The following is a 21,042-nucleotide window of genomic DNA, read 5'->3' as shown; positions in this document are numbered from 1 at the left end:
GTTTATTAAACAATTTTAATTGTCATAAAATGACTAAAATGGGTTTTAAAAATTAAGGCTCTTCTCCTTCTGTGGATTGCCAGAACAATGTAAAAATAATATCAATCAACCCTGAACGCTTTGTCCCTAACGTTAAATTTCATAGACTCCTAAACAGTTTTATGATTAAGATAAAAAAGTGGACTATAAATGGCAACAGCCCCTTGTACTGAACACACACTCTGATCAGGTGTACAATACTCTAATGGAGTAGTTAAGCAAAAGTATTCCAGTTAAAGCATCGATTTTAATTGTAGCATTTTAAAGTCATCGTTTCCCAACACTGTCATGATTTTCCTACACCTGAAATAGTCTGACACAGGAGTGCTGGCCTTGGGACTCTACGCTCCCAAGAGGATGACTGACCTGGCTGGCAACTCGCTTGATTATATTTTTAAATGCTCTCAGGTGAATTATCAAATGATTCGGAATTACATGGCATGCAGTATCCAAAATTATGGCTCTGATGCATTTGGATTTACATCAAGAATCAGAAGTGTCATTCACATTCATTGTACACCCCACCCCCCCTCGAGAAAAAACAGTTACTACCTATTCAAGTCTAGATCCGGTGCAGCATTAAGGATTAAAACTTACCACTTTCCCAGGCCTTCCCCACGTGCAAACAAATCCCTCCTGACAAGCAGTGACTATACAGTCTTCAAGGAAAATCAATACCGTCAGTCTTTCATGCGCTATCTTTTTACAGATCAGTGGCTCTAACAAAGGGACGTCTTCCATTCGAGGACACAGGGGCGTTCCCAGAGTTTTAGCAGGGTCTGTTTTTGTTTTAGTAACTAGATTCAGTTTGTCACTACTCTTGCTAGAAATGTGTCCCATGCTATGGTTTCGCTTGTGATCTTTCTCGTGGTGCCTCTCCTTCCGGTCGTGTAGTGAGAGTGTCGCAAACTTGCTGACCCCAGAAGCAATGGCGCCATCCATGACGCTGCTTTTGCTGCCAGCATTGGAGACTGCTGAGTGGGGAAGGCTGTTGGACCGCGGCAGAGGAGGGGGCATGGAGTTTCCGGGCGTGGTGACACTGTTCCCATTGCTTCCAGCAGGAGGACTTGTGGCATTCATGACATTCGTGTGTGTCCTTGCTCGCGAAAGGGGTTGGTGAGGGAAAAGGATGTCTTCTGTGAGGTCCCACAAGCACAGCTGTGTGTCCTGGCCCACTGAACCAAACCGGTATGTGACACTTACGGGGCGGCTGTCTGTAGAGTTCCGTTTGGACAGCCGGGACTGTGTACTATTTGCTCGATCTCTGCCAAAATGGAGAAGGTCTTGGAAGTCCTCGTCACTGCCACTGAACTCCATAGGGTCACTTTCTTCCACACTAGTGGTATAGGGGTCAAAGGCCACCACACTGACCCAGGACTTGTGCCCATGGCCTCTAGCTATTACTCGGCAGTCTACAAAAGACCAGACTGTCACCAAGTCGTCCTCTCCACCCGTCACAATGTACTTGCCGTCCGGGCTCCAGCACACACACAGCAAGCCCCCAAAGTAGCTTTTCATCGTACCGTGCAGCTCCACCGAGTCAAAGTTGAATACCCGCAGGAACCCGTCCTGGCTCACGCACGCTAAGAACTTGCCATCTGGGGAGAAAGCAAACTCATTGAGGGCCCCCTCGCCCACCGTCCACTTAAGGAGAGGGTTCCTCGTGGATTTGCTCTTGCAAGTGTGCACGGCAAAGCTCTCTCCCTGCTTCAGGAGCTGGTAGTGAGGGCCAGTGGTGCCACAAGTGTGCTCCACGTTATACAAGTACATGTTCCCACTCGAATGAGCCACTAGGAAAAGGCTTTCCGAGCCGGGGACCCACTTGACACAGGTTACTCGTGACTTGTCTATTAGTCTCTGTGAAGACAAAGGAGAACAAGTTATCACAACAGAGAAGTCTGAAAGTCGGCTCTCCACCAAGAAAACGAGTCTGCTTCTCAGTGAGCCGGGAGGAGTCCGTCCAGGCATGCCACATCTACCCTGCGGTCAGCCACGCCGGGAGGGCACCAGGCTCTGGACAGCGTGTGCCTGAACCGCACTTGGCTCAGCCTCTGACCTGACTTCACAGAGGAAGTCGGCCTTCTGGCAGTAGGTGCCTGCTCGTGCCAGACACTGTCCCAGAGCTGGGCTGCACCTCCTCTCTGAATCAGTGGCTTACTGCTCTGGGCCTGGCACCTCTCTACGGTGACCTCAGGCAGTGCGCCATGCCTCCCAACCGGAAAGCTGTGCCTCCCGGGTTTCTCGGCACTCACTGTCACTGCGAGTCAGGTGCACACCGCACCCGCTCCTGCCGCGCCTGCCTGAGGTGGGGTCAGCTCTGGCCAGTGCCAGCAGCATCCGGGGCTCCAGAGCAGCCTTCCCGGGCTCAGCCTCGGCACGTGTACTGGCTGTCCTCTCTTGACCGAGGTGGTGTTTAGACATAACCAGGTGATTAGCTCAAGATTATGCCATCATCACTAGCATTCTACCCTGTGCTCAGTCCTAGTCCACTGTCCTAGTTGTTTCTCTAAAAGGCATTTATCAGCAGTCTTGCCTTTAAAACAAAAGAATGAATGGCAAAAAGTAAAAAAATCCCAAAAGGCACACAGTACCCTTCCTGCTTGTGCCAGGGAGGTCTAGCATGGCTGCTTCCCAGAGGGTCCCTCTCTGGTGGCTTGGATTCAAAGTCACATCAGCAGAAGTCACCCAGAAGTTCCCAAGACTCACAAGTTCAACCTCAGAACAGCGCCTAAGGGAGCCCAGCACTCTCTACAGACTTGCGTTTCAGAGGGGCACAGGGCACACTGGGGGGCCTTGCCTAGAAACACTGCTGCCTTCTGCCCAGCTGGCTTTGTGTCTGCTGTATCTTTTTAAGAATATTACAGAAATTACTTGATTTTCAAAAGCAGGGCTACAAAAGAAGAAATGAATGAGCCACACATACTCACTGCATGAAAACTAGCTCTCGGAGGCTAACCAGCAAGTCCAGGCAGGAAGAACAGGGCCCTAATCCCTGGAAAGCAGGTAAGCTGAGGGGGCTCAGGGTGCTGCAGCAGGACTCAGTGCTCACTGTCACCTAACGGCAGGCCTGGAGCTCTTAAATTAACAGGTACCACCCTTGGGGACACAGCCAACATTTGCATCCTCTGCCTCTTTCCCTTCCTGCCTGGTGACCTACCTATAAAAGGCACCTGACCTATGTCACTGCCAACAACCTAGAAACCCAGCAGGACTCTGGCAGGATCTCTGTAAGAACTGCTCAATCCCTCTGACAAGAGATCAGGGGGTAGTCTACACGGCTTGACCAGGGCTTCTGTGGCTGGGGTTCAGGGCTATGTTGACGGTGGGTTCTGCATGGGAGCTGTCGGGCTGCCCCAGCATGTCTGCTCACACAAACGTGGCTATGCCTGAGGGCACCCACAGCGGCCTTGCCAGGTGGGCCTGCACAAGCTGCCTCACGCTGGGATGCCAGGCTGCTGTCCGTACCCTGGAAGAGGCTCTCTCAACGCCTGCCCCTAACCTCTCACCAGATTCAAATCCAAGATCACTTCACTGTTACTCTCATGGGCACAAAATTTTAAACACATACTTGGGAATGGCGCTGTGGCTCACTCGGTTAATCCTCTGCCTGCGGCGCCGGCATCCCCTATGGGCACTGGGTTCTAGTCCCGGTTGCTCCTCTTCCAGGCCAGCTCTCTGCTGTGGCCTGGGAAGGCAGTGGAGGATGGCCCAGGTGCTTGGGCCCTGCACCCGCACAGGAGACCGGGAGGAGGCACCTGGCTCCTGGCTTCGGGCTGGCGTAGCTCCAGCCATAGTGGCCATTTAGGGGGTGAACCAACGGAAAAGGAAGACTTTTCTCTCTGTCTCTCTCACTGTTAAAAACAAAAAAAAACAAAAAACAAAACAAAAAAAACACACACACACACTCCTCTGCATTTTGGACTCTGTCCCAAGTCCCTGTTAATCAGCTTCCTGGCTCTCTCTAGGTGTCTTCATGGGTACAAAGCCAAACACAGATACAAGCTTATTGAACCTTCTTTTTTCAGACTGTGCAAGTCTCACTTCTGCTTCCTCATTCAGTGACACACCTCGCACATCTGCCTGCTGGGCACAGAGACAGCTCCTCATGCTTTGTCATCTCTGCAGAGATTCAAGAATGTGAACATCCTGTAGACCAACGTCAAAGAGCTGAATAACCCTGTACAAAGGGCAGCTCTCACTCATGAACAGTACACCTGGAGCATAAATCCCCCATGGAAGAGCTGGGTTAAAGGTATGTTTAGTTTTTGAGATACTGCCAAATTGCCTCCCACATAGAATACAATTTGTATTTCCAGCAGGGTTAACAGTGCCTCCTATAGGAAGGTAGATTCAACTATGTTGTTACTTCAAGGAAAAGAGGCTCAGATAGGTCAAAAAGTTGCCTGAAACCCCGTTCTCTCCGTGTTGAGCGTGCACCATATGCCAAGAACCGACACACACCAGTTCAAGCAGACAAGACTTCCTCCACAGAAGGGGGTGTGTCCGAGACATTTATGGAATCTGATGGCAGTAAGTGCTGTGGAGGACAAACCAACCAGGGAGACAAGAGAAAACCAAGTGCCGGGGAAGGGTTTAGTGGTTCCAACCTCAAAGACGATGGCTGGGAAAGGTCTCTTTGGTACTGGGCACAGCTGAGCCAAGACTCCATGGAAGGGTGGCAGAGAGCAGGCTGAGGGGATGTCCGCGAAGCGAGGCAGGAGTGAACCAAGCCCACAGAGACGCAGCAGGGTGCCAGGGGATGGGGACGATGGTGCCAATGGAAACCAGCACCGGTCCCTGGATCCCAAGGTGGGCGACTGTCCTGTCACCACACACAAGTCAGCCAGGTCTGGAGACCAGCTGCCAGAGCCACTCACAAGGCGGCCTCTCGGGAAGAGGGTGCCAGCCAGCCTTGCTTGGCTGCCAAGGTCAGGGTGGGAGGTGCAACTCCACTGATACCCACTGGATTTCAGATGTGATGGGACAGTGCTTGGGTTGGGTCAAACAGAAGAGGAAGAAAGTGTTTTACTCCTTTTTTTCATTTTTTGACAGGCAGAGTAGACAGTGAGAGAGAGAGACAGAGAGAAAGGTCTTCCTTTGCCGTTGGTTTACCCTCCAATGGCCGCCGTGCTGCGGCCGGTGCATCGCGCTGATCTGATGGCAGGAGCCAGGTACTTATCCTGGTCTCCCATGGGGTGCAGGGCCCAAGCACTTGGGCCATCCTCCACTGCACTCCTGGGCCACAGCAGAGAGCTGGCCTGGAAGAGGGGCAACCAGGACAGAATCCGGTGCCCCGACCAGGACTAGAACCCGGTGTGCCGGTGCCGCCAGTGGAGGATTAGCCTATTGAGCCACGGCGCTGGCCCTTTTTCTCACTAAAATCAACACAACAAGCAGGAAAAAATTACTCTGGAGGGGGTCAATACACATTTATAATGCATGTGTAAATTTAAACAAAAATACTAAAACAACTCGAGAACCACAGCAGCTGCTGGAAAAGCCATAGTGCAACCACAGGCAGAGGACAGTGGCCCAAGGTTCTGCGCAGGCCCAGGCCCTGCGGAGATCTGCACTCCCTCAGGAAGTGTCTGGAAAGAGCGATCAGATAGATCTATATATGTAGACTTCCTTCGAAGAAAAACAGCAACAAGCAAACAAACTAAATGCACGCCCACTCTTCTGTACTAGCGCTCCCAGAATGCCGCAAACCAGGGTCCTGCTCTCGCCCACTTTTGGGACCCCGAGGCAGCAGGAGCTGTTCTGGGGAGACACAGTCTACCCTGTCACCACCTGAGGAGTCAGGGCCATCTCCTCCCCAGCCTGCCCTTCAGTCAAGACGTTCTCCAACGCCATGGAGATGGAGCCCTACCTGGTGTGTCTGGCATGTCCTCACACCTGCGAGGGGGCAGAGTTCAGGACAAAGCCACAAGAAGTTCTTGTTAGACTTTATAATCATCAGTCTAGACACTCTTGGAATTCTACAAAGAGGCTAAGGCTGTATTCATGACAGCACAGGAATTACCCCAATATAGTTCTTGTCCACAGATACATGAGCAGGCTATTCAAAGTTCATGAAAAATTCAATTACCTTTAATTCCATTTTTCCACGAGCTTTTGAAGCCCCTCACATAACCACTAGGGACAAGAAATAAACTCCTTGCTGCTCTGGAGTGACTCTCACAGGCAGACGTGGGCAGGAGTGACTCTCCCAGCAGCTCTGGGAAGGTAGGTTCTGTGGTCTGGGTGCTTGTTGGATGAGCTATATGCCGTAATCCTCTCAATAAAGGCCTGTTAGACATTTTCAAGGGCAAAATATGTACAGAATGCTACAAATAGAAACCTCAAATCTACTCTGAAAGATCAGAGAAAGAACAGACTCAAGGGAGCTAAAGACATAATTTCCCAGAAGAGGCCAAAGAGGAGTGGTTATTCCTCCTGTCTTCCCATCTGGAGCAGGCGTAGCTGCAAGGATCTGCAGTGACTGGGGACAGGCCCAGGGAACAGGAAGAGAGCAGAGCTCAACTCCTCAGGGGCCAGACTCCGTGCAGAAGTCGTCTCTAACGCAGGGTGAATCCTCCTTACACAAAAGAACCAAGATCACAAAGGCTGATGGGGAGCACTGGGATTCACAAGGGACGTCTCCCGTCCTCCACGGACTCCATGGAATTCTCCATTGTCTGTTTCTATCTAAAATTTTCATATTCTTTTAACTGATGGGGTAAATCCCATCTTTTTTTTTTTTTTTTAAGTTTATTTTCACCTACTTGAAAGGCAGATGAGAGAGAGAGAGAGAGAATGAATCTTCATCCATCTGCTGGTTCACTCCCCCAAATACCTGCAAAAACAAAGGCTGTGCTAGGCTAACGCCAGGAGCCAGGAATTCCATCCAGGTCCCCATGTGGGTGGCAGGGGCCACTTTCTACTGTCTCTTAGGATGCAGTATCCAAAAACTGGGTCAGAAGTGGAGATGGTGGGACATGAACCAGCACTGCCATCTGGGATGCAGGCGTTTCAGGCAGCAGCTTAACCACTGCACCACATCCACTGCCCACCTTTCAAAATACACTATTCCCAGATTACAGATCTTCATGCACTTCTTTCTCATGTCGATTTCTAGACTTTGTAATTCCATTTCCCTTTTTTTTTTTTTTTGACAGGCAGAGTGGACAGTGACAAAGACCGACAGAGAGAAAGGTCTTCCTTTGCTGTTGGTACACCCTCCAATGGCCACCGCGGCCGGCGCGCTGCGGCCGGCACACCGCGCTGATCCGATGGCAGGAACCAGGTGCTTATCCTGGTCTCCATGGGGTGCAGGACCCAAGCACTTGGGCCATCCTTCACTGCACTCCCTGGCCACAACAGAGAGCTGGCCTGGAAGAGGGGCAACCGGGACAGAATCCGGCGCCCCGACCAGGATTAGAATCCGGTGTGCCGGCGCCGCAAGGCGGAGGATTAGCCTAGTGAGCTGTGGCGCCGGCTGTAATTCCATTTCAACAATCCAAACATTTATTAAACTCTCACCAACCAGAAAAGAGACTAAGGTCAGAATAATTACTACTGGGGATGCATATACCTGTGTGCCCATACATGTAACAGCAGATGACAGAAGTGTTACGGAAAGAAAGACCGTCACAGAGCAGCAAGCGGCCTGATGCTTGCTGCCTTACACAGGGTGATTCTCTGCCTTGATCTTATCTTCCCGTCCTGCTGGGCTCTCACTTCGCAAGGACACCCTTCCTTCCAGCCACAGCCCTCACAGCCCCTGGAAGGCTGCCTCTTGAGGACCTTTACTAAAATGGGCCTGAATGGACCCTCATCAGGTGCTCAGGTGGGTACCGACCTTACCTATTTCCCAACTGAGGACGTAAGAGGAGTGAAGGCCCACCTCTCACTACCACAGAGGGAAGAGCTGGTTTGTGAACCCCCAGGTGCTGGGCTCAAGGTTTTCTGTTCATAGGCCTGGACTGTGAATCTGTGAATTTCACGGACATGAACTGATTGCTGGTGTAGATGCTGGGTGCAGTGGTGAAAACAACCCACATCTCATACAGGAGAGTAAGGGCTCCAGTCCTGGCTCTGCTTCCAACTGCAGCCTCCTGTTACCACAGACCCTGGGAGGCAGCGGCTGACAGCTCAAGTACTTGAGTCCCTGCCATCTACGTGGGACACCCTGACTGACTTCCTGATTCTCGGCATCAGCCTGACTCAGTCCCAGCTGCTGTGGGCACCAGAGGAGTGTACCAACAGATGGAAGATTTCTGTCTCTCTCTGACTCTCAAGGAAGGAACGGAGGGAAGGAAATAACTGATGTTCTAGAATTCCTGCGGAGGCAACAGGATGCAACGCCAGAATCCTGGAGTACAAGCAGGGTTGCACCCCAGTGTTCTCCATTCTCACTACACACGCTCCACCAGACCTTTTCCTCTCATCTCAGGGATGTGACTACTGTTCACAAGGTGACAACTCCCAAATCTTTATCCCTCATTTTGAGGTCCAGATCCATACATCCAACTAGCCAGAAGCCTCTTAAACTTAACAAGTACCAGTGGAAGCTCTGATCTGCGTACCCCCTGCCATTCCATGACACCTGCTCCTCTCCCAGTCTCACTCCATGCAGGAGGTAAAGGCTAAAGACCCAAGATTTACTAATGCATCGCTCTAATTCAGACTAGGCGAAACAACCAGGGTAATATTCACAAACACAAACTGCCTGCCTTGAGCCCCTGCTCCCTTCTATGGGATCCCATAACTCGGGCTGAAAAGCAGTCCCAGATCAGTCCTCAGTGGCCTGGACCCCCACCTCACACCCTCACTGCACACCACCCACTGTGATCTGGCCACACTGTTACGTGATGTGTGGCCACTCACCAAGTTGTTTTCTATAGCTTAAAAGGCTTTCCTTACCTTCCTCCAACTCCTACGCACCCTTCAAGACCCAGATCAATTGTCACTTTCGGAAAGCATTTCTTGAACTTCCCCCGCTTAACTGAACTTAAAAAAAAGTACGATATTTGAAAAATACGAAAGAGCACAGTTAATACATACTCCTGTTACTCTGTTCAGATCGCTCTAATAACACACCCTGCACTCTATCTGTCCATCCTTACTCAACTATGAGGTCCTGGGAACTGAGAGCCAATGTGGCAACCACACATGGTAGGGCTTACCGCCCACAACCAGTGTGAGTTTTTGGAATTAATTTCTGGTACTAACTCTATCACCCACTTGCTACCTGATCTGGACAATTCACTGACCTACTCTGTGGCTATTCCCTGGTCTGTAAGATGGGGACAACTGCCCCTCTTCCTGTACCGCAACCACGTGTCAAAGCACTCTGGGCCTCTACATCTCAGGCCAGTGCAAGCACACCTGCTGACGCTTCAACCACCACTCCTGGCTCTCTACAAAGCCAACTCTGGTGCCCACTGTTTGCTCTGACACCGACTCAACTCTGAGGACAATACGTCTCTGAGGACAATGGCAAGGGCATTTCTTCACAGTGAGGGGCAACCGACTTCAGCCTGAATCTATGAATGTCAACCTGGCATTGAACCACACACATTTTGAATAGCCAGCTTTTCAAATAAAATGTACAAAGAGACTAAGGTAACTCAGGTGGAAGTATGAGGAGGAGCTGCTTTCTAGCCTACAAGTCCCAGGCACACAGGCAGGATGGGTCTGGTGACGCAACCTGAGGGGCCTCATGGTCTGCGTGCCTCTACCCTCCCCCACCAAGACACAAACTCTTTTCGTTGTGTAAGGGCATCTGTGCTATCCTCTCCAGGAGCTCCCTGCACAGCTGGCTCACTGACAGCCTTGCACGTGGTTCCTACCCCTCCTCCTCCAACCACACTCTCCTCCACCTAAACACAAAACTCCACGTGGACTTCAAATCCACAATTTCTGTAAACAGTGCAGAGAAGGCCGTTTGTCTCCACCAACACTTAAAAAGGAAGGAAATCACGCACTTACTTAGAAATCACTTCTTTGGGTGATACTAAGTAAAAATCTAGGTAAACAGTATTTTCTGTTTAAGATTTTCTTTTAGTGGAAAACGGGATTAAATACTTTTTCCCTATAATCTGTCAGTCCAGACAGCAAGTTCTGTTTCCAGGCAGCCCAGATGAAACTAGAAAGGATGGCAGGGTTCAGAAGACTCCATCAAACGCAACGTCAGTGCCAAACAGGAGCACCTTGGATGAACGCTGGAGACCAAATACCACCATGACTGCAAAAATCAGTCTTAACTGAGTTTGACAAGTTTGATATTCTTCCCCAAAAAAGGTTGTTTCTTAAAAACCAGACTCTACGATGTGCTTCTGTTCTACCTTAATGACGTTAAAGCCATGCAACAGTTCAAAACCACTGTTCTTTCTGAACGGGGTCTCATAGAACCCGACCCATGCATATGAGGGCCGAAGTCACAGGAGAGACTAGAATCCAGGGCTTCTCATTCAGGAAACCCGCTTTATCCTTCCCAATCGCAGGGAAGTTGTACTGAGAGAGGAGCAGGAACATCAAATATGTGATGGCGACAGCTGGGGAGAAAAGCCGCTCCAATCACTGTTGCAAATACTAATCCCTTTGGCAAATTCTGTCTGGCGCGTTTAAGTTCTGACATGTTCCTGAACTGATGGCTATCTCAGGTTCCTTCCAGAATGAAACCGAAGAAACTGGAAACCTTAACACATACTACAGCTGGCAAAATCTATGTCATGTGATCCAGTTTTAAGTGCCAGGATTTCTAACTATGCCCAAGGTGATTTTACAGCGAATATTTCCCAGAGTTAGAGAACTGCTGCTTAGTCAAATGCCTGTCGAACCGCGCGTGCACAACCACAAGAAAGCTTCAGCTGCAACCGCAGCAGCCTATAGAAATTGTCAGATTCTTAGTCTGCACGGAATTATTCTGGTGACGTGAACACTGGGAATTCTATAGTTTTAATTAAATTACGAGTATCAAGTTATAATCATTTCTACCTGTTACAGAAGGGTTTTAAATCCCCAGTATGGATACCTGCACACACTCCATAAAAATGCATGGAACAGTCACCCCAAGGGAGAACAGGCAGAGGTCACTACTAATCCACCACATTGAAACTGGGGCTAACACTACACAGGACAGCCGAGCAAATAAAACATGGGCTTAGCTTGAAGCACAAAACAAGGTCCACTATCCTTGGTAAGAATGTATAAATTCTTAAAGGGATTCTTTAACAGCTGAGACAGGGTGCTACTTACTTCCTCATTAAATAGTTTGCTAGTTTCTTTTTTGATTGGGTCTATAAGCTGGACTTGGCCTGCGGAAAAGCCCACTAGGAGAGAGACACTTTCTGCTGTGGCTGTGAGGTGGTTGAAGTCATGACAAGTAGGCTGTGTTCCTTTGTATATCCTTTTATCTATTGGTTTACTCAAGTCAGCAGCCTGGAGGAGAAAGAGAAAAATACATACGGTAAACAGTACATTGACATAGGAGAAATCTAAGTTATACTATTTTATACTCCATTATGATGTTCAATCTTAAAAACAATGTTATTTAAAAAATTTCAGTTATGACTTAACATTTGTCTCACATATTACAAAAACACTTTCACATACCTTAGCCAATTAGATGTTGCTATACTATGTTTATAACTGTTAAAAATCACAGCTTATCTCCTGTGACAAAGACTTCTGGTTTTAGGGGTCGGGGAATCTCAGATACTACATTCGGTATTTTCAGGATGCATTCCAAGCACTTTCCTAACAGAGGAACTCTACACGGAACAGGTCCGCTCTCAGACACGGCTGTGACACCTACACGCCCACGGGTGAGCTACCTGCAGCCCAGTGTTCCAGTGTGGCCGCCAGACCAGCAGCAGCAGAGCAGCACCACCTGGAGACTTGGGAAGCAGATTCTCAAGCCGCACCACAGACCCTGTGTCTCAGAAACTACGGGCTGGGCCCAACAAGCTGCAGTTTAAAAGCCTTCCAGGTGAGTCTGACGACCACTGCTGGGCCAACCGTACACAGGCGGTTCCCTCTCCGGGCCACAATCCCTCTTCTGTGTTAGCTTTCAGGGAACTTCCACTTACTGAGCCTACACTCAAGTGCTTTGCACGCACATTTAATCTTCACAGTAATCTGTCAGTGCAGACAGTATTTCCCCCAATTTACCAGTGAGCAAATACATTTGGAGAAGTTAACTTGGCCACTGTCGGCAATACCTATTTAGTAACTGGCATTTGAAACCCAGTTCTGTTTGCCCATAAAGGGAATGGGGAGAAACACATACCCGCACACCCCAAAGTCAAAAGTAAGTAATTTCTGACTTGGGTTAAAAATAATCTGGGGGGATGGGCACTTGGCGCAGCAGTTACCTTGCTGTTTGGGATACCTGCATCCTGTACTGAAGTACTGGGTTTGAGTCCTGGCTCCACACCTGACCCCCACTTCCTGCGAATGAACACCCTGAGGGGAGCAGGTGATGGCTCAAGTGCTTGGGCCCCTGCCACCCACATGGGAGACTCGAATGAAGCTCCTGGTTCTGGCTTTGGCCTGGCCCAGCTCTAGCTGTTGTGGTCATTTTGAGAGTGAACCAATGGATGGAAGATTCTCTCTCTCTCTGCCCCCTCCCCTCCATCCATGTCTCTTTCTCTGTTGCTCTGCCTTTCAAATAAATAAATCCTTTAAAATGAGTAAATAAAAAATAAAAAAACACATGGCTCTGCAACTTAAAAAATAAAAATTATTTTCAACATGTCCCCTCCTTTGAGCAAGAAAGATTCCCTTCCTCATGACTAATGAACATTTTGGGCTGCTACTGTTAAGTAAGGGGAACCCACCCCCTCCTGCTTGCGTGTGAAGACCACGCGTGGAGACAGTTCCCATCAGTGATTATGCCAAGACATCCTCTCTGCCCTGGGTGCCACGGTGGGGTTCACCCTCTAGTTCTCTATGACCACCCCTCCATGAAGTTCTGAAGATTTCTTTCTTCCAAAGAGGCCTGTGACATTGTGCCAAGTGTTCTAATAGTTGATTTTCAAACAAATATACATACTGAGTAGAAGAAAGGACCTCAAGATTACAAGCATCTCTGAGCAAACTCAAGCCCGGAGCACTTGGCCCAGGGCACAGGAATGAGGTTACACGCCATGCGGACACTCTCCCAGCCTCACCTCAGTCAAAATGGAGATGAGAATCTCTGTTCTACCAACCTCATGGGATTGTCTGGAGGATGAAATAAGAGAATATATACATGAAAGAGCCGTGAAAAGTGTAATATAAAGTATGACACAAAACAAAGGGGCGTCCTGACTTTGGGCCTGGGCAGGGTGAAGGCTGAAGCAGAGGAGCCATGAACCATGCACAGGCTGCCCGCGGCAGTGGCTCCTCCTTGAGCGTAAGGCAGGGAGAGGGGATTCTAGGCTAGCTGAACAACATAAGCAAGACATCTCAGAACAAAGAAGATACCAGGTCATGTAAAAAGGAGCTAAAAACATAAAATACGATACAACTGGCAGCTAGAGCATAAAAATCCAATTTGAAATATGAACGATTAGGCCAACGCCGCAGCTCACTAGGCTAATCCTCCGCCTGTGGTGCCGGCACCCCGGGTTCTAGTCCCGGTCGGGGCACTGGTTCTGTCCCGGTTGCTCCTCTTCTAGTCCAGCTCTCTGCTGTGGCCCGGGAGGGCAGCGGAGGATGGCCCAAGTGCTTGGGCCCTGCACCTGCATGGGAGACCAGGAGAAGCACCTGGCTCTTGGCTTGGATTGGTACTGCGCGCCGGCTGTAGCAGCCATTTGGGAGGTGAACCAACGGAAGGAAGACCTTTCTCTCTCTCTCTCTCTCTCTCTCTCACTGTCTAACTCTGCCTGTCAAAAAAAAAAAAAAAAAAAAAAAAAAAAAAAAAAAAAAGAATATGAACAATTGGTTATGTGATCACTGTACAACTCTTGAGACTTTTTAAAAACAAGTTTGTTTATAGGAATTTTCTACTAAAGAATGTTCCTAAACTTATGCCCTGAATTATAAAAATCAATTCAAAAGCTAACTAGAAAATTTTAAAGAACATTTCAATGCAAATTAAATAAACAAAAAATATACACTATAGAGAAATAAACACCTGGGTTTTTTTCAAGCATTGCTAACATTTTGAGTTAAATGTTCAGATCCTTACAACAGCTACATTAGCCTGACTCCTTGGTATCTTATTTTACATCCTTGACCCCAACATGGAACATGCCTGAAGAGATGTTGTGTTCTTTTTTTTTTTTTTAAAGATTTATTTATTTATTTGAAAGGCAGAGTTACAGAGAGGCAGAGGCAGAGAGAAAGAAAGGTCTTCCACCCACTGGTTCATTTTCTAAATGGCTGCGGCAGCAGGAGCTGGGCCCATCCAAAGCCAGGAGCTGGAGCTTCCTCCTGGTCTTCCACGCAGGTACAGGGGCCCAAGGACTTGGGCCATCTTCTACTGCTTTCCCAGGCCATAGCAGAGAGCTGGATCAGAAGTGGAGCAGCCAGAACTCAAACTGGTACCCAAATGGGATGCCAGCACTGCAGGCAGTGGCATTACCTACCATGCCACAGTGCCTGGCCCCAAGATGTCAAGTATTTTAAATGACAATTGGAATATTATTTTTACCCTTAAACTGGGTAAACATTCCAAAAAATCTTCCTTACTAATTTGCTTAGCAAACTTTCTCCCCAGATCCCTGCTCTCCCAGTGTACCAGGCCATGAGCAGTTTGCAAGCTGCAAACATGCTTGTGTGTAGGACAGAAATTGAGAATAAGAATTTAGGAACTTTTATAGCAATGAAAAATTCTAAATCTATTGAACCTAATAATAACAAAGTTAAGAGTTTGTGGTTTTTTTTTTTTTTTTCAGTTTCCCTTATTAGTAATCCTTTCTTATATTCCAAAAGCAAATCCAAACAGAGTAGAAATTTTAAAATACTGGTTCTTCAACACAACTATGAGTAGCACTGTCTTAGAAGACACAAAAGCACACCTGGGGGCCAGTGTTGTGGTTTAGTGAGTTAAACGGTTACCTGCAGTGCCAGCACCCTATATGGGTACCAGTTCAAATCCCAGCTGCTCCACTTCTGATCCAGCTCCTTGTTAACATGCCTGAGAGAGCAGATGAGGATGGCCCAAGTCCTTGGGCCACTGCATCCATGTAGGAGACCTGGATGAAGCTCTTGGCTTTGGCGTGGCCCAGACTTTGGCTATGGCAGCCATCTGGGGAGTGAACCAGCCAATGGAAGATCTCTCCCTCTCTGTTTTTTTTTTTTTTTTTTTGGACAGGCAGAGTTAGACAGTGAGAAAGAGAGAGAGACAGACAGAGAGAAAGGTCTTCCTTTTTCCATTGGTTCACCCCACAAATGGCCGCTACTGCCGGCGCGCTGCTCCGATCTGAAAACAGGAGCCAGATGCTTCTCCTGGTCTCCCGTGGGGTGCAGGGCCCAAGCACTTGGGCCATCCTCCATTGCCTTCCCGGGCCACTGCAGAGAGCTGGACTGGAAGAGGAGCAACCGGGACTAGAACCCGGGGTGCCGGCACCGCAGGCGGAGGATTAGCCAAGTGAGCCACGGCACCGGCCCTCCCTCTCTGTTCGTTCCCCTCTCTTTGTAATTCTACCTTTCAAATAAATAAATAAATAAACCTTAAAAAATAATAAGAGAAGCTGACATGGCCCAAAGATCAGTTAGGTTCCCTCCTAGCAATCCTCCCTCCCCAGTCCTACCACGGCCCTGAACACACCCAGAAGCACAGAAATCCAGCCAGGCAACATATCACCTCCATCAGGTGAGGCTAACTGAGAGGCCTGAGGTGACCGTGAGGGCCACATCCATAAAAACTGTATTTTTTTTTTTTTTTGACAGGCAGAGTGGACAGTGAGAGAGAGAGACAGAGAGAAAGGTCTTCCTTTGCCGTTGGTTCACCCTCCAATGGCCGCCGCGGCCAGCGCGATGCGGCCGGCGCACCGCGCTGATCCGATGGCAGGAGCCAGGAGCCAGGTGCTTTTCCTGGTCTCCCATGGGGTGCAGGGCCCAAGCACCTGGGCCATCCTCCACTGCACTCCCGGGCCACAGCAGAGGGCTGGCCTGGAAGAGGGGCAACCGGGACAGAATCCGGCGCCCCAACCGGGACTAGAACCCGGTGTGCCGGCGCCGCTAGGCGGAGGATTAGCCTAGTGAGCCGCGGCGCCGGCCTAAAAACTGTATTTTCAAAAACCCACGGACACCACCAGCCGTGCCTGAGCTTCTGGGGTCCCACCAGTCCCACACAGAGAAAAGTCAGGCTTTCCTTTCAACCAGAATCATCCTTTCTCACTCCTTTGGTCCTCTTTCCTCTACAGCCCATCACTAAGTTCCTCCTCCATGCACTGATGGCAGACGAGACTGCCAACATGTAGTCTGAGTTCACACAACTCTCTAGTAGCATTTCCAACTATGTGCCCCATGGAGGCAGATGGCTCCCAGTTAAGAGAAAGTCTGGTGGACGGAGAAGGAGCCCAGACTCTGGGTCCAGGCAAACACAGGTTCAAAACCTGCCTTCCCTCTAGGTACCCAGGTGGGCTTGGGCAAGGGGCTTTTTCCTCACTGTGCTTCAGGGAATAGTCTCTCACCCCCCTCCCCGGCAGAGCACTGGTGAGGGCTGCAGATGATGGATGGAAAGCACAGTGCGTACAGAGTTACACAAATGGCAGCTATGGTTATTAATTTATTCTAGTCACAGCCAACCTCTGATCCAAATGCTTCTGTGGCTTCCTAATTTGCAGCATATCAACCAAAGTATCAAGGAGGACCTAGTCTCCCAGCTCTCCACAGCGCTGTCCATCCTCCCCAGCGGCAATACCAACTTCAGTCTATTTAACACTTCCTGTGCACCTGGCCTACCCCAGGAACTTGACAATCATCACCCCACTTCATCTCATCCTTCCAAGTAGATACATCTTAACCACATTTCACAGATGAGGACAACGGGAAGGAGTCCAGGTCAGGAGCCTGCTCTCCCCCACCCCGCTCCCTCCGCACCACGCAGCCTCGCCTTGGTCCAGGCACACTGTCCTTTTTTCTTCACTGCGTCACTCTCTAGGCCGGGGGATCTCTGTCTCCTTTCTGAGTAATCTCACCCATACATTCAAGCCCCACAACCTCCAGCAAGTATTTTCCCAACTGCCATTCTTTGTGCTGGCTCCTTTATCTCGACTGTCAAGCATGGCACTCATTCTACAATGTTTAGTACTTAATCACTTACATGATTTTAGAGTTGTTTTATGTCCATTATCAGCAATTAATAGTAAAGTAACAACAAAAAGTCCTTTAAGCAGAAGTTTTTGTTAACCGGTTATCACTGTACTGTTCTACAAAATTAGCTTTTTCTCTTCAGCTTTCTAGTGGATTTTGCATACTTTGGAACTTTAAAAATGCTTTGTATCCTACTAATTGCCAATTATATAATCTTAAACAATATATTTTATTTATTTATTTGAGAGGCAGAGAGACAGCATGCTCCTAACTGCTGGTACACTCCCCCAGTCCCACAGTGGCTGGGGCTGGGATGGGCCATGCAGAAGTCCAGAGCCAGGAAATCAATCCAAGACTTTTTTTTTTTTTTTTTTTTTTGGATAGGCAGAGTGGACAGTGAGAGAGAGACAGAGAGAAAGGTCTTCCTTTTGCCGTTGGTTCACCCTCCAATGGCCGCCGCGGCCAGCGCACCGCGCTGATCGGGAGGCAGGAGCCAGGTTTTTCTCCTGGTCTCCCATGGGGTGCAGGGCCCAAGCACTTGGGCCATCCTCCACTGTACTCCCAGGCCACAGTAGAGAGCTGGCCTGGAAGAGGGGCAACCGGGACAGAATCCGGCGCCCCGACCGGGATTAGAATCCAGTGTGCCAGCGCTGCAAGGCGGAGGATTAGACTAGTGAGCCTCGGTGCCAGCCAAATCCAAGACTTCTACGTGATCCAAGACTTCTACATGGGTGGCAGTGGCAGTGGCAGGAACCCAATTACTTTAGCCATCACCACTGCCTCCCAAGGTACCCACTGGCAAGAAGCTGGAGTCAGGAATAGAACCCAGGCTCTCTAGGGCTGTGGGTATCTTAACCACCAAGTCAAACTCCTATCCTTAAACATGAATTTATGGCAAAATCAACTAATTAAAAATCTTACCAATTTTTAACAATTAGATTACATGTGGTTTCCAGCCTCAGCAGAGTATCCAGCATGTCACAGGTGCTCAATATTAGTTGAATGAAGCAAACCATGGCTGTTCCTGAGGTTTGTCACTGGCAAGATCCACTTTTATCATTATGGTCATGAGTTTATAGGTAAGGAGTCACTGATTACAAAAACTTGCCAGTGGTTCATCCTGCTTATTAGGTTCTCAATTTAATAGAAAAAGTTAAACGATGGTTTAGAAAGCTGTATAACACAAACAGAACTGGTTCGCAAAACCTCAATCAATAAGTAAACATTTTTAAATGTCATGCTTTATTTTTCTTGGATTTCTGACCTTAAAATCCCTAAAATTCTCATGATGAATACTGTTAAAACAGCGAGTTAGCGAGGTTGGTTTAGCATGGCACTGATAGGACTCTAGGTCTTGATCTTTCCAGCACCACACAATCTGCCAAAGAAACCCTCCAGCTCACACGCCCTCACCCCCAGCTTCACCTGTGGACCCTGCCCCACAGGAATGCAGAGGAAGAGCGTGAGATGAGAGGGCAGTCCCGCTCCCAAGGTTCAGTGGGGCTCAGCAGGGCGTCCGGAAGCCTGTAGGTCCCAGGCAACAGCCATGCCATATCACATGGGCCTGTGCCAAGCTCTCTTTGTTGGGAGCCTGCTACCTGATACTCCTGAATGCCCAGAAGCATCTGTGGAATGAAAAATATTTCAAGCCTATTTTGAAACATAAATGTCAAATCATGATTTTAGACAAGATTTTAAATAAATGTACTAGGGGGAGTGGTGGACTTTATGTTCACCTTCCCCATGCCATAAACCCCATCTGAGCAACACTGCAGACAGAAAAGAGTAAAACGTCCTTTTGCTGGCATACTCAACAGCTGCTGGAGCTCATCTCTCTACACCTGAAATCACTCTCACGACCCTCCGGAGTCCACTACCCCATATTCAGCACCCCAGTCCTTGCCCCACCTTTACTCCTGTCCATTCAGGTCCCCCTTAAATGGTACCCCCTGCCCGGATCTGGACTGACCTCCCCCCTAGTTGGAGCCCAGTCTAGCTCAGCCTCCCTGACCTTGCACCAGTCTCCTTCCACCCATTTCTACCCACGTCCAAGTCATCCCACACGTGCTGCCAGATTCATCATCAGGAAGCCACTGGTCTGTGAGGCAAGCAGCTCAACGCTCAGGATTCGTTCCCAGTGTGGGCTCACACTGCTGCCCCTCACACAGGCTCCCTCCACAGGAGCCTGGCTGCCACCTTTGCCAACACACACTGTGCATGGCCTTTCCTTGCAGTCTTCTCTTTGCCTATCAAACTGTCCAACCCCCAACATCCACACATCTGCTCACCACAGCACAAACGTCACTCCCCTGCCCAACCTCACCCATCTATGAGCGATAGTCTTCCACTCGCACTTCACTGAGTGTCTGCCACAGCCACGTGAATTAGCTGGAATATGGTAACTATCTTCCATACATTGTCCAAGTTTAGCTCCTTTTTAAAACCAAGAACCAAGTCAGGAGCTGCTGAGTCACCAACAGCCCGAACAGATTACTCAAAAATAGGTGGAGCAGTACTGGTGGCATCAAAGGTCGCCCAGATGCCGTTCTGAAAATCAGCAGAGAACTGAAGCAGCTCCCCACTCTCACTCCTCCTGAACACATCTCAGACAACCACAACAGGAGTGACCAAGGGACTACTTCCCAGGCCACAAAGGATCACTTATCTGAAAAGAAAAGTAACAAAGGGGGCCTACGTTTAAACTGGACATTCTAGGGTGGAGGTTTAGCCTAGTGGTTAAGGTGCCCACACCCCATACAGAATCTGGGTTCAAGTCCTTACTCTATTTCCTGCTAATGTGACCCTGGGAGGCAGCAATAAAGGACCAAGTATTTGTGTCCTTGCCATCCATGTAACAGACCCAGACAGAGTTCCTGGCTCCCCGCTTCAGCCTGGCCCAGTGCTACCATTTGGGATGTCATCAGTGAAAGGCTGATCTCTCACTGTCTCTACCTTTCAAACAAACAAAACCTGAGATACAAAATAAACTACATTACCAAGATTGTTTCAAAGTTTATCTTGAGGGAAACTTTTAACCCAGGCAGGCTTGGGGCTTCCAGTGCCAGTTAGGGATTAGTTCACACCCATGGCCTGGGGCTGTACCACACCTGTTGAAAACAAGGAAACCCTGTGCCTTCCAAGCAAAAGGCATGAATGATATGGAACACTGACCTCTCAGAACCAAGACAGATTTGTTTGTTGAACAAAGCTCAATGTACAATTTAACCAAAATTTTCTTCAACATAGTAAGAAATAACTAGGTCCAATGACAAAAGACCACAAGGTGGTTTTCAAACATCTTCACTGCCCACACTTGACAGGCAGCAAACAGTTCATGCCAGAAACAACAAGCTGGACAGCATTGCACAGATGCTGATTCTGCAGCCCAACCTGCCTGCTCCTGAAGGAGAAACACCCGCACGTCCTCCTCCTCCAAAACAGCCACACGGCTGTCATGAACGGTAGGCAAAGAGCCCATGGCTTGTTCTGTGATGGCAGAACCTGGTCAGGCAAGGAATCACTTAGCCCAACAGTAACAACCTGTCAGCCAATTGTACAGTTCCAACGTTTCAAGGACAGGAACTTCTTTGCATGCTTTGCCACTCTCCGTGCGACGGCTCAGCCCAGGTATCCTTGAATACCTGCCTTAGGACACCATGCAAAAATGGGGGTGGGGTGTAGGGGGTAACAGAAACCAAAAAAGACCTGCAGCCAAATACAAAATCAAATCTATCGTTCTTTGGCTGCACACAATCCTAACCAACAACTAAC

The 21,042-nt window shown here is 48.9% G+C and overlaps 1 protein-coding gene across 18 annotated transcripts in view; it reads right to left on the bottom strand.

Annotated features, from left to right (window-relative positions):
* WDR20 (WD repeat domain 20) overlaps positions 1-21,042 on the bottom strand; it is a 62,643-nt gene that overhangs the window by 7,346 nt on the left and 34,255 nt on the right. For 9 of the 18 annotated variants that reach the window (XM_008248671.4, XM_008248672.4, XM_051834893.2 and 6 more), the window contains exons 2-3: positions 11,281-11,463; positions 637-1,896 (exon numbers count right to left, since the gene is read on the bottom strand). In XM_008248671.4, coding sequence (XP_008246893.1) covers positions 637-1,896; positions 11,281-11,463 — 1,443 coding nt within the window. Of the gene's footprint in view, positions 1-636; positions 1,897-11,280; positions 11,464-13,196; positions 13,249-18,192; positions 18,211-21,042 lie in introns of those variants that run through there. The other 9 variants (XM_070065408.1, XM_070065409.1, XM_008248674.4 and 6 more) reach the window with 3 other exon arrangements.

This window comes from Oryctolagus cuniculus, chromosome 20 (genome assembly GCF_964237555.1).
Source record: "Oryctolagus cuniculus chromosome 20, mOryCun1.1, whole genome shotgun sequence".
NCBI classification, from domain to species: domain Eukaryota; kingdom Metazoa; phylum Chordata; class Mammalia; order Lagomorpha; family Leporidae; genus Oryctolagus; species Oryctolagus cuniculus.
Note: the sequence above shows the minus strand (reverse complement) of the source record. Positions and strands in the feature narration are given on the sequence as shown.